This window comes from Nannospalax galili, unplaced genomic scaffold (genome assembly GCF_000622305.1).
Source record: "Nannospalax galili isolate Female #2095 unplaced genomic scaffold, S.galili_v1.0 scaffold1353, whole genome shotgun sequence".
NCBI lineage: Eukaryota > Metazoa > Chordata > Mammalia > Rodentia > Spalacidae > Nannospalax > Nannospalax galili.
The window spans coordinates 727,473-739,534 of record NW_008333501.1 but is presented as its reverse complement, the minus strand read 5'-3'; the positions used below and the strand labels follow the sequence as shown (position 1 = coordinate 739,534).

The following is a 12,062-nucleotide window of genomic DNA, read 5'->3' as shown; positions in this document are numbered from 1 at the left end:
TGTAGACCAGGCTGGCCTTGAACTCACAGAGATCCACCTGACTCTGACTCCCAAGTGCTGGGATTAAAGGCATGCGCCACCACGCCCAGCTTCAATTTTTTATTTTTACATATATGTATCTATATTTAGGGGGGGTTGTCTTTTTGAGACAGGGTCTCCCTGTAGCCCCAGCTGTCCTGGAATTCACTATGCAGACCAGGCTGGGGAGTGCTGGGATTAAAGGCGTGCGCCACCATGCCTGGCTTGGGGGAATAGAGAGTCTCCCTGTAGTCCCAGCTGGCCTGGAACTCACTATGTAGACCAGGCTGGCCTCAAACTCACTGAGACCCACTTGCCTCTGCCTCCCAAGTGCTGGGATTAAAGATGTGAGTCACCATGCCTGGCCTAAAATGAGCTACATTTTTAAAAGTAAGCTTGGGCTGGAGAGATGACTCAGTAGTTAAGGGCACTCACTACCTGCTCTTGCAGAGGACCTGGGTTGGGTTCCTAACACCCACATGGCAGCTAACAGCCTACCCTAACTCCAGTTCCAAGGGATTCAACACTGTCTTGTCACCTCCATGGACAATGCACAACATGGGTGCACTTACATACATGTAGACAATACACTCATACACATAAAATAAAAATAATAAAGCATTAAAAATAAAACAATTTTAAAAGTAAGCTTGAAGTAATGAAGGGGTTTCTCCATGTGACAAATAATGGTAGCTGGTGCTCACAGTGGACAGAAACACTAACCATCCAATCTGATGATGCTCATGTGTGACCATGACCACAGGAAAGTCCCTTGGTAAACACACAACACAAATAGCACAAGGGTCAAGGCCCCTCAACATTAAAGCACTAAATCAGTAGGAATTGCTCACAGGAGGTTCCACTGTGTGACAGGGCTCTGCAGTTCAATCTGCAACAGTGCCAGGAGGGTGACTGTAAGGTCTTCTCTCCTTCCCATGCTTTAACAGGGTAGGGCTTCAGAGTCCACACACATCTCCAGACCTCTCTCTGAGCCAGGCCCAGAACATGCTCCAGGGTTGGCAGAGCCACCACTCTTCATGTCATTTGCTAGTGCTTACTTTGGTTAACATACCATTTTAAACTTCAAGTTCCTTTTTAAGGAACACTGCAGAAAGAGATGTTTTTTCTTCATCCTATATTCATTTGCATTCGTAACGGGGAAAGGAAAAAGGAAGGAAAGGAAGGCAGGAGGGGAGGCATTATGGTACATCTGTGACCTCAGCACTATAGAAGCTGAGTCAAAAGGATCACAAGTAGCAGGGAGTGGTGGCACACACCATTAGTACCAGCACTTGGGAGGCAGAAGCAGGTAGACTACGTGCCAACTTGGGATACAGGGAGACCCTGATTCAAAAAGACCCCCTGCCCTCCTCCCAGAAAAAAGGATCACAAACGAAGCCAGGTAAGGTGGCACTTGCCCTTAATAACAGCACTCTGGAGGCAGAGACAGGCGGATCTCTGTTGAAATTGAGGCCAGCCTAGTCTAGATATAGCAAGTTCCAGGCCAGCTTCAGGGCTTCAGGGAGACCCTATCTCAAAAGAAGAAGAAGAAAAAAACAACAAAAGGATCACAAGTTTGTGATCACACAGCAAGACCTTGCCTCAAAACAAAAATAAAAAAGAAACAAAAGAAAAGAAAAAGAAATGATGGTAGGAACTTGAGAACTGCTGAAGTCAAGAACTGTGAACCTACACAGAACAGATGCACAACATGGGTGCACTTACATACATGTAGACAATACACTCATACACATAAAATAAAAATAATAAAGCATTAAAAATAAAACAATTTTAAAAGTAAGCTTGAAGTAATGAAGGGGTTTCTCCATGTGACAAATAATGGTAGCTGGTGCTCACAGTGGACAGAAACACTAACCATCCAATCTGATGATGCTCATGTGTGACCATGACCACAGGACAGTCCCTTGGTAAACACACAACACAAATAGCACAAGGGTCAAGGCCCCTCAACATTAAAGCACTAAATCAGTAGGAATTGCTCACAGGAGGTTCCACTGTGTGACAGGGCTCTGCAGTTCAATCTGCAACAGTGCCAGGAGGGTGACTGTAAGGTCTTCTCTCCTTCCCATGCTTTAACAGGGTAGGGCTTCAGAGTCCACACACATCTCCAGACCTCTCTCTGAGCCAGGCCCAGAACATGCTCCAGGGTTGGCAGAGCCACCACTCTTCATGTCATTTGCTAGTGCTTACTTTGGTTAACATACCATTTTAAACTTCAAGTTCCTTTTTAAGGAACACTGCAGAAAGAGATGTTTTTTCTTCATCCTATATTCATTTGCATTCGTAACGGGGAAAGGAAAAAGGAAGGAAAGGAAGGCAGGAGGGGAGGCATTATGGTACATCTGTGACCTCAGCACTATAGAAGCTGAGTCAAAAGGATCACAAGTAGCAGGGAGTGGTGGCACACACCATTAGTACCAGCACTTGGGAGGCAGAAGCAGGTAGACTACGTGCCAACTTGGGATACAGGGAGACCCTGATTCAAAAAGACCCCCTGCCCTCCTCCCAGAAAAAAGGATCACAAACGAAGCCAGGTAAGGTGGCACTTGCCCTTAATAACAGCACTCTGGAGGCAGAGACAGGCGGATCTCTGTTGAAATTGAGGCCAGCCTAGTCTAGATATAGCAAGTTCCAGGCCAGCTTCAGGGCTTCAGGGAGACCCTATCTCAAAAGAAGAAGAAGAAAAAAACAACAAAAGGATCACAAGTTTGTGATCACACAGCAAGACCTTGCCTCAAAACAAAAATAAAAAAGAAACAAAAGAAAAGAAAAAGAAATGATGGTAGGAACTTGAGAACTGCTGAAGTCAAGAACTGTGAACCTACACAGAACAGATACACAAACTAAAGCAGTCACCATTTTTCGCGTCAAGGGAAGCAGCAGCCACCTCGATACAGACAATGCTCTGAGGATAATGGCGGTGAGCTCTCCTGGCTTTCTTTTGGAAGAAAACAGAACTAACAGAAACAAGAGGGCCACCAAGAAACAGTGCCTCAAGACAAAGGAAGGACACCTGCAGGCACCGCCTTCAGGAACATGGAGAGTAGGAGAGAAAGGCCCCTCAGGAGGGTCTTAACCTGAATTTAGAGATAAAAACAGCCAAGAATCACCACAGAACACCGTCTCAGACCTTACGTCGCTCAGCCTAAAGATGCAGAGCAGAGGTGGTTCTCAGACATCTTCCTAACTTCCCCTCCTTCCAATTCTTATCTGAAGTCCACTGTAACTGCTGCCCACTTCAAGGCCATTCAGAGGAAGCACAGAAGTTCATACAAAGCAAGAAACATCTGCCGGGTGTGGCACATGCCTTTAGTCCCAGCACTGGGACTCTGTGAGTTCAAGGCCAGCCTGGTCTACATAGTAAGTTCCAGGCCAGACCCTGTCTCAAAAAGACCAAAAAGGAAAAGAAAATAAGAAACACTTGTCAGTAGCATGTACACACAACAGCTGAGCAAAGGACACCCACACACAGCACGGCTAGGACTCAGGGCAAACACGCACCTCAGCAGTTTCAGTGCACAGACCCTATCGAGGCTCTGACCTTAGTAAAGTCTTTGATGAGGTCCGCTGCTCTCACGCCATTCTGGACATTAAAGCTGATATCAACTTTCACTTCAGTAAAAGAATCTGTTAATTTAATAATCGGTACCTAAAAAAGAAGAAAAGGAAGATAAAATCTTCTCTTCATATTAAATGACAAAACCAGAGACATAAGCTTAGTAGGTCAGAGAGCTCCATCTTCTTGTGAGGACATAAGAACAGCTGTCTGAGGCCAGGCACCACAGCTGATTTGCACTCTACACAGGATGTACACGATGCGCTTAGCATTTAACCCATGCGATGTTTTGTAATTTCTATGAATTGAGAATTTTGTTTCTTTGGGTATCCAAACAACTTTCCTATGTCTTAATTTATTATTTATTATCTTTATTTTATGTATTTAAGGCATGAGGTTTTGATGTTTATGTTGATACTGGCATACGGGAGCATTAATTCAGAATTTTGAAATCACATGACAAAATACTTTCTCAACACTCTATATACTTTGGCGAACACTTTCCAATTCAGTAAAAGAGAAAGAATGATTAATGTTGGGGCCTGAAGAGACAGCTCAGCAGTCTTGCTGTTCTTTCAGAGGACCTGGGTTCTATTCCTAGCACACACATAGTAGATAACATACATCTGTAACTCCAGTTCTAGGGGATCCAACACCCTCTTCTGGCCTCTGTGGGCACTGCATACACATGGAACTGGAGTTACAGACAGTTGTTAGCTGCCATGTAGGTGGTGGGATTCAAACCCAGGTCTTCTGCAAGAACAGCCAGTGTTCTTAACCACTGAGCAATCTCTCCAGCCCAAATAAAGTGGTTTTTTTGTTTTGTTTTTTGTCTTTTTGAAGCAGGGTCTCCCTATAGCCCCAGCTGTTGTGGAACTCACTATATAGACCAGGCTGGCCTTGAACTCACAGAGATCTGCCTGCCTCTGCCTCCCAAGTGCTGGGACTACAGGCGTATGTGGAAGGAGAGAACTGCCTCCTGAAAGTTGTCCTGACCATCACAAAACACACACATACACACACACACACACACACACACTAAATGTAATTTAAAAATTTAAATAGAACAATTTTAAAACATGAAGATTTACATATGATATCAAGATGTAAATTCAGCACTCTATCTGCCATGTGAATTGGGTCTCCAAATTAATAGCTTTTCATAAGGAAAAAAAGGGGACAAAGAACAAATTTCTATACTGAGTTTTCATGAAAGTTCTTTACTAGTTAGTGCAGCCAGGACACTCGCAGGTGGATGCATTCTGGATATGATAAGGAAGCTATACCCATGAAATCACCACAGTATGGGAGCCTAACAAGATCTGCATAATGAGAAAACCAGTGACATGCCAAGGAAGATGGGAATGTCATGGGGTCCCACCTCAAGATGAAGAGCTACAGCAATCAACAGATGCTGAGGGAGGGAGAATCAGTTTTCTTCAGGGACTAGCTCCCTGAGAGGTTATTTAAACAACCAAGTGAGTAGTACCCAAACACAGGTACACATAAGCACCACCAAATGGACTCGGTACATTTTATATATATATGTATGTATATGTATATTTATAAATGTATGTATGTGTATATATAGTAATAATAATCAAATTGTGAGAGTAGGGGGTTCATAGGAGGAGTTGGAGAAGGACAGGAGGGCTGGAAATAATGCAAACACAATACTCATGGATGAAATTCTCAAAAAATTATACATATATATAAAAAGCCAGTCCTCAACTATGCTTAGACTACGACTTAAGGAGACGGAAAGATAACTCAGCAGTTAAGAGCACTTGCTGCTCAGCTCTTGCTGAGTTTGGTGCCCAACACCCATATCAGATGGCTTCTAACCACCTGTAACTCTAGTTCCCAAGACTCTAGATGCCGTCTTCTGGCAGGCCTCCACAGGCACCCGTACACATGGCATACATAAGACAGAGACACACAATAAAAATCTTTTAAAAAAAATAAACTTGGATTTACAAAATCTCAAATAAAAACTAAAAGAGAACAACATCTTTTGTGCAACTATAAGCTACTTTAATAGAAGTACTTTTTTTTTTTGGTCTTTTTGAGACAGGGTCTTCCTGTAGCTCCAGCTGTCCTGAACTCACTATGTAGACCAGGCTGGCCTTGAACTCACAGAGATCCACCTGCCTCTGCCTCCCGAGTGCCAGAATTAAAGGCGTGCACCAACACGCCCTGCTAGAAGTACATAATTTTTGTTTTGGGTGCATTTTGTCTTATTTGTTTGGTGTGGAATTCCCTATGTAGACCAGGATGGCCTCAAACTGTGCCTGCTTCTGCTTCCTAAGTGATGAGATTTTAAAAGCACATGCCACCACATCCAGCCCAAAATCTCTTATTTTTATTTACATATTATGCATGAAATAATTGGCCATTATTTCTTAAAGAAATGCATAGCCAGGGCAAAGAGACTCACTGATTCACAATCCACCTAAGCTAACCAAAATTAAAGTCTAAGTTTCATGTGTAAATAACAAGGCTTGTAAAGACACAAGGCTAAGAACTTACTGTTGCTTTGTCTAGAACTTTCACTGAATCCTCGTCGGCGACTTTGTGTTTCCGAAGTGCTTCTTCCAGGGTCCAGAGGGGTAGATTCTCCCACTTCCCAAACACCACAAGATCGATGTCACTGCATGCAGAGAACATAGGGAAGGTCTGAAGAAGCATGAAACAGTCCTCCTTTTAGCTGACAGCCACACTTAGCAATGTCAAGTTTGTGCACTGAGAACCCATTTCCGTCTTTGCCTTGGAAGACCAATGTGCTGATGGTGACGGGTTTCAGAGAGGAAGTGGTAGCAGGGGAAGTAGAGGGTGTTGATTTTAGCAACCTTATTCTCTCAGTTATTTCACAAAACTCAAGGCCCCAGGGAGTAGTATGATTCTGCAAGAAATAAAACTGCTAACATACTAATATCATGAATGCTTCCTTTTCATTAAGTCTTGTGGTTTCTGTGCCACTGATGAGATTGTGACTTAGAAAAAAGTATTAAGCTATAAAATCCAAGAGTGCCCAGCCTGCTCCCACCTGTGTACACACAGGCCTCTGTGAAGGACAAATGAGAGACTGGTACAAGGGCTGGTCTACACAGGAGAGCCATGGACAAGGTGGGACTGAGGTTTCACTCTCATTGTTTTTGTGTCTTTTCCATATCTAAACTATGATGACTATTCTATTTGTAGTTTTTCTAAAGAGTGATTTTTTTAAGGTCTTACTGAAGCTTGGAACCTAAATAAGGAAAAACATTAATGAACTTGAATATTTTATGGGTTTAGGAGGCCAAAGATAGCCCTGGGAAGAACGAAGATGGGTAGGATCCAACTACTTTAACATGCTTTGAGGGAAGAGAGCCCACACATCTGCAGGGACCATCCTCAAAAGGGGTCTTCCTAAGCTGTGGATCAAGCAAGTCCTCATTAGAGGGTGATGGGATGGAACAAAAGTCCTAAAACAGTCAAGGTCCTCCTCTGAGTTAAGTTCTGTGGTGGGATGCTGAGGGCATGGCAGAATGCATGAGGCTCTTCATAAAGAGCGAGCCCTCCCAACCATGCAGCATGTCTAGCAGCACATGATAATCAGAGGTGCATCATGAGGCTGCCACCTGTGTCCACATTAAGTCTCAGGGTTAAGCACTTTGCTGCAAGCAATTAATTCTCAGTCAGTAACTGATTTCGCTGCTCCATATTCCCTCTCAGATCTCTCTTGTACATCTCAGCCAGACAGATGATCAGGAGTGATAAGCTACTTTAAGACAACTCAAATAAAATACAAGTCAATACATTGGATTTATAAGTATGTTTTGTTTCTAATTTGGACACATTCGATAGCCAAAACACATATAAATCCCTTTCAAAGCTTCATAAGTGTACTAACCTAGTAGGTAAATACAGGCCAGTTTTAAAACTTCCAAATATCTGGACCTGAAAGAGAAACAGATAAGTCACCAATTTAGAGAAAAGCATGTTCTTGCTACCCTCCACTGGTAGTTTTTAGAACTACAAGAGTATTGCCACCTCACGCCATCCCAATACCATGCTTTCTTGAAGTGGGAATGCTGTGTCTCAAAGGCAGCCGATCAAAACATAATTTTACCATATTCAAACACAGAAATATACAATCTACAATAGAGAACTTAGGAATGGCAAGATGGCTCAGTGGTTAAAGATGCTTGCTACGCAAGTCTGATGACCTGAGTTTGATCTCCAGAGCCTATGTAAAGGTGGAAGGAGAGAACTTACTCCATAAAGTTGTCATCTGACCTCTAAACCCACAGCTACACATATACATCTTACATAAACACAACAGTAAATGAAAAAAAATTTATTTAAAATAGAGAAGTTTCTAAAGTTATGTTCAGGAAACTAATATTCCCCTTTACAAACACAATCACAAACCCTTAATTTTTGTTCTCTGAGTAGGCTTTTTCTCATGGATTCAGGATATCTCAGTTGCAGAAAAAGCACTGCCTACAGGATACCTCAACAAAGAATACAGGACACTGTCTTTATAAGATTCTGCCGTGCAATAAACCAAAACAAACTCCATCTTGGCCCAGTGAACATAGTGGAACTTAGGCATGTTTACATACATCTGTAAATCCAGTAAAGGATAAATGGTGTGACTGCTAACTCTTTCTGGTGAACCAGGCCTGGGAACCTAACCACAGCCTAAAATTGCCTACCTCAGAAACATGAACGTCAAGTTAGAAGACCAGGATAGCTCAACCTGCCTGGGTAGGTCATTCCTTGCTGTAGGGGCTGTCTAGTTCATTGCATCACATTTAGCAGCCTGCCTATCCCTACTCACTAGATGTCAACAAGCCACAGCAAGGCCACCGGCCCCAAGGGAACAAAATCAGCCCAGCATGGATCACAAGAGAAAACAAAATGCTGCTCAGTGAAATACTCAGGGCTTTTATAAATTCTTTGTTTATGGCAAATATTGAGCTTCCTTCTTTTGCCAAACGAACAAAACCCTTCCTGTCTCCCCTATGCCACTTGAGGGCTGAGTCTAAAGAAAAGTTATGCAATACAAAGTAATGATGCTTCTTTGAATGTACAGAATTATAGACTAGACCTGGAAAGGAATCCTAAAAAGTATCAGCACCAGTACTGAAAGTCACAAGTAAATGGAGATGCAGGCAAAAACTTGTTCAGAGTGGAGGATACACTGGGAAGCAAGAAGGTGGCCAGAGGAAAAACAGTGGCTTCAAAAGTAAGTTACAGACTTGCCTGAGACTCCAAGCAGAAAATCCTTGCGCTATGAGCAATTGCAATGTTTACACTGACAGGTTAGAATAAGAACAGTGATGGGACTGGAGAGATGCTCAGTAATGAGCACTGGCTGCTCTTGCAGAGGACCCGGGTTCAATTCCCAGCACCACATGGCAGCAAACAACCATCCCAACTCCAGTTCCAGGGAATGTGACATCCATGGGTACTGCATGACATGGGTACACTTACTAACATGCAGGCAATACACTCATACATAAAAATAAAATTATTTTTTTTAAAGATCAATGGGGAGCTGGAGAGATGGCTCAGCGATTAAGAGCACTGACTGCTCTTGCAGAGGACCCGGGTTCGATTCCCAGCACCTACATGGCGGCTACAAACCGTCCTTAACTTCAGTTCCAGGGGAATCTGAAGCCCTCTTCTGACCTCCGAGGTATTGCACAACATGGGTTTACTCACATACATGCAATACACTCATACACATAAAATAAAAATAAAGTATTTTTAAAAATTTAAAAAGCCGGGCATCATGGCGCACGCCTTTAATCCCAGGACTTGGGAGGCAGAGGCAGGCAGATCTCTGTGAGTTTGAGGCCAGCCTGGTCTACATAGTGAGTTCCAGGTGAGCTGGGGCTACAGGGAGACCCTGTCTCAAGAAGACCAAAAAATAAAATAATAAAATAGCATAATATAATAAAATAGAATAGAATAAAAAAATTAAAAAGATCAATGATAGGGTTTTGATAAATCTCATTCAGTAACAGACTACCACAATGAGGTTTGATTTACCTTTTCTTTATATTAATGATTCTGAAATTTAGTTAACCTTTAGTGGGTGCTCCTTAACACTGGACAAAAGTTCTAAGGCATCTGAATGGATGGATATAATTACCAAACCCCAAGTTCTAAAGGCTGCAGAAAATTATTTGCCTTTAAAATGTAATTTGACCAAAGCCAGGCGTGGTACATGTCTGGGAGCCAGAGATAGGCTATCTCTTGTGAGTTCAGTGCCTGCCTGGTCTACACAGCAAATTCTAGGACCAGAATAGGCAGGGCTATGTAGCAATACCCTGTCTTTTTTATTTTTTATTTATTTTAATTATTTTATTTTATATGTATGCATGTATTGCCTGCATGTAGGTACATGCACCCACATTGTGAAATGCCCATGGAGGACAGAAGAGGCTGTCAGATCCCCTGGAACTGGAGTTACGGACAGTTGTTAGCTGCCATGTGGTGCTGGGATTCAAACCTGGTTTTCTGCAAGAACAGCCAGTGTTCTTAACAATCCAGCCCCCCTTTTTAAAAAAATCTTTTTGAGACCAGGATCTCCCTATAGCCACAGCTGGCCTGAACTCACGATGCAGACTGTATGCCCAGTTGTCTACATTTTTTTTTTTTTTTCCAAAGCTGGGTGTGGTGGTACACACCTTTCGTCCTAGCACTCGGGAGGCAGAGGCAGGTGGATCTCTGTGAGTTCCAGGTCAGCCTGGTCTACATAGTGAGTTCTAGGCCAGCTGGGGCTATAGGGAGACTCTGTCTCAAAAGACCGGGGGTGGGGGTGGGAATTAGACTATAACTCTCCAAAAGCACTTACACTGTGGGTGAGGTTTCTACACAAGACATCAACAGGCAAGTCCCAATTCTGTGGGCTGGGCTTTGCCTGGTGCCCCAGTTCCCAGAATAGGTACTCACATCAGCACTGGGCCAGAGCTCCTTAATCACACTCTCGATCCTGTTCACCACCTCCATCCGCATCTTTTCCTCCTCAGGTCTGGGAGACATGTACTCATAAAAATCACTGATTTCTTCATGCAGACTGAAGAAAAAAAAGCAGAAAAGCTAATGTGAGTAGGGCCAATCTAATAAGAAAGCAGTTTCTTATCTACTCTGTCTTATGATTCGGCTGATGAACTTAATTCACAGATTTTTACTGTAAAATGGTAATGTATAGAATTTAATCAAAAAGTCAAATGAGTAAAGAATTCCCTGTGCAGATCACTACTTGACCACCCATGGGTTTTCTGTTGTTTTGTTTTTTGCAGGGCAGGCCACACAAAGCACGAAGCCCTGAGCCCAGAGGCCGGCTTCCTGAGTATCCACAGCATTTGCTTGATGAATGAAGTGTCACATGAATGAGTTGGCCAGTGGACACCAACAGTGTTCTGAAAAGAATGGCTGTTGGACAAGAGCTCTGTGGAAGAGCTGTGGCTTCCAGAAGCTTCAAGAGGCTGCCATGTGCAAGGCAGAAGCCAACTGCACAGGCACAGGCAGATAGAGGTACATTTGGAAGGGAAGATAAAGGTGCACCTGGAGGGGAGGCAGGCCATGGACAATGACAGATCAGGAAGGCAGGCTTCGAAGTTCAGGCTGGGCTGAGGCGTGGTGCAGTGGCAGAGTATGTGCCTGTTCAATGTGCTGGGCTCATCCCCAACACAGGAAAAGAGAAAGGAAGGAAACAAGGAACTAAGAGGGGAAAGAGAAAAGGAAAGAGGAGATGGAGGGGAAGGAAAAGAGAAAGAAGGGAAGGGAAGTTAAGTCTAGCTTTCCACTGCAGCGACAGGGAGGGTTAGGGAGACACTGATCCTAACAGTGTTTCAAGATGAAACTGGCAGCAGCCTCACAGGATGAGCAAAGAGCCAGCCTAGAACAGGACAGATCATGAATGAATGAAGACCTAGGGGTCAGGTAGGAGAGGAAGGAGCAGGACCGAGACCTTCCAGGAAGGAAGTACTGGGTAGGACCAAACAAAGTGGGCTGGTGGGCAGAACTGAGTTCATGCTGTACAGCAGAAGCCATAAAAAGAGCACTCTTTGCTTCCAAGTCCCTGAGACCCAGGAGACTTGGTCAAGGGACACCTAGAGAAGTGGCTTACTCAGCTTTCCCTGGGAGCCTGGGAGTTTTGGGGGCTGCAACTGCAAGGCCCATTTGGTTCCAGAGCAGGAAGATGCAAACACTAAGGAACCAAAAATGGTTCTGAGGAAGGAAAAAAGTCCCAACTTTCACTGACTGCAAGTTTTACTTCATAGAACACTGATCACTTTAAAAGTGTGATGAACTCAGCAATGTTATTTCTGCCTCTTTTGAAGCTTTTGTTAAATTTAAATTTTTTTTAATGTGTATGAGTGTATTGCCTGCATGTATGTGAGTGCACCTGTGTCGTGCAATGCCGTGGAGATCAGAAGAGGGCTTTGGATTCCCCTGGAACTGGAGT

The 12,062-nt window shown here is 43.5% G+C and overlaps 1 protein-coding gene across 6 annotated transcripts in view; it reads right to left on the bottom strand.

The window, feature by feature from the left end:
- Positions 1–12,062, bottom strand: part of Tent4b (terminal nucleotidyltransferase 4B) — an 81,447-nt gene that overhangs the window by 7,302 nt on the left and 62,083 nt on the right. For all 6 annotated transcript variants that reach the window (XM_029561207.1, XM_029561204.1, XM_008828305.1 and 3 more), the window contains 4 exons: positions 10,544–10,667; positions 7,488–7,534; positions 6,125–6,245; positions 3,581–3,688 (listed from right to left, as the gene is read on the bottom strand). In XM_029561207.1, the coding sequence (XP_029417067.1) occupies positions 3,581–3,688; positions 6,125–6,245; positions 7,488–7,534; positions 10,544–10,667 (400 nt within the window). The remainder of the gene's footprint in view (positions 1–3,580; positions 3,689–6,124; positions 6,246–7,487; positions 7,535–10,543; positions 10,668–12,062) is intronic.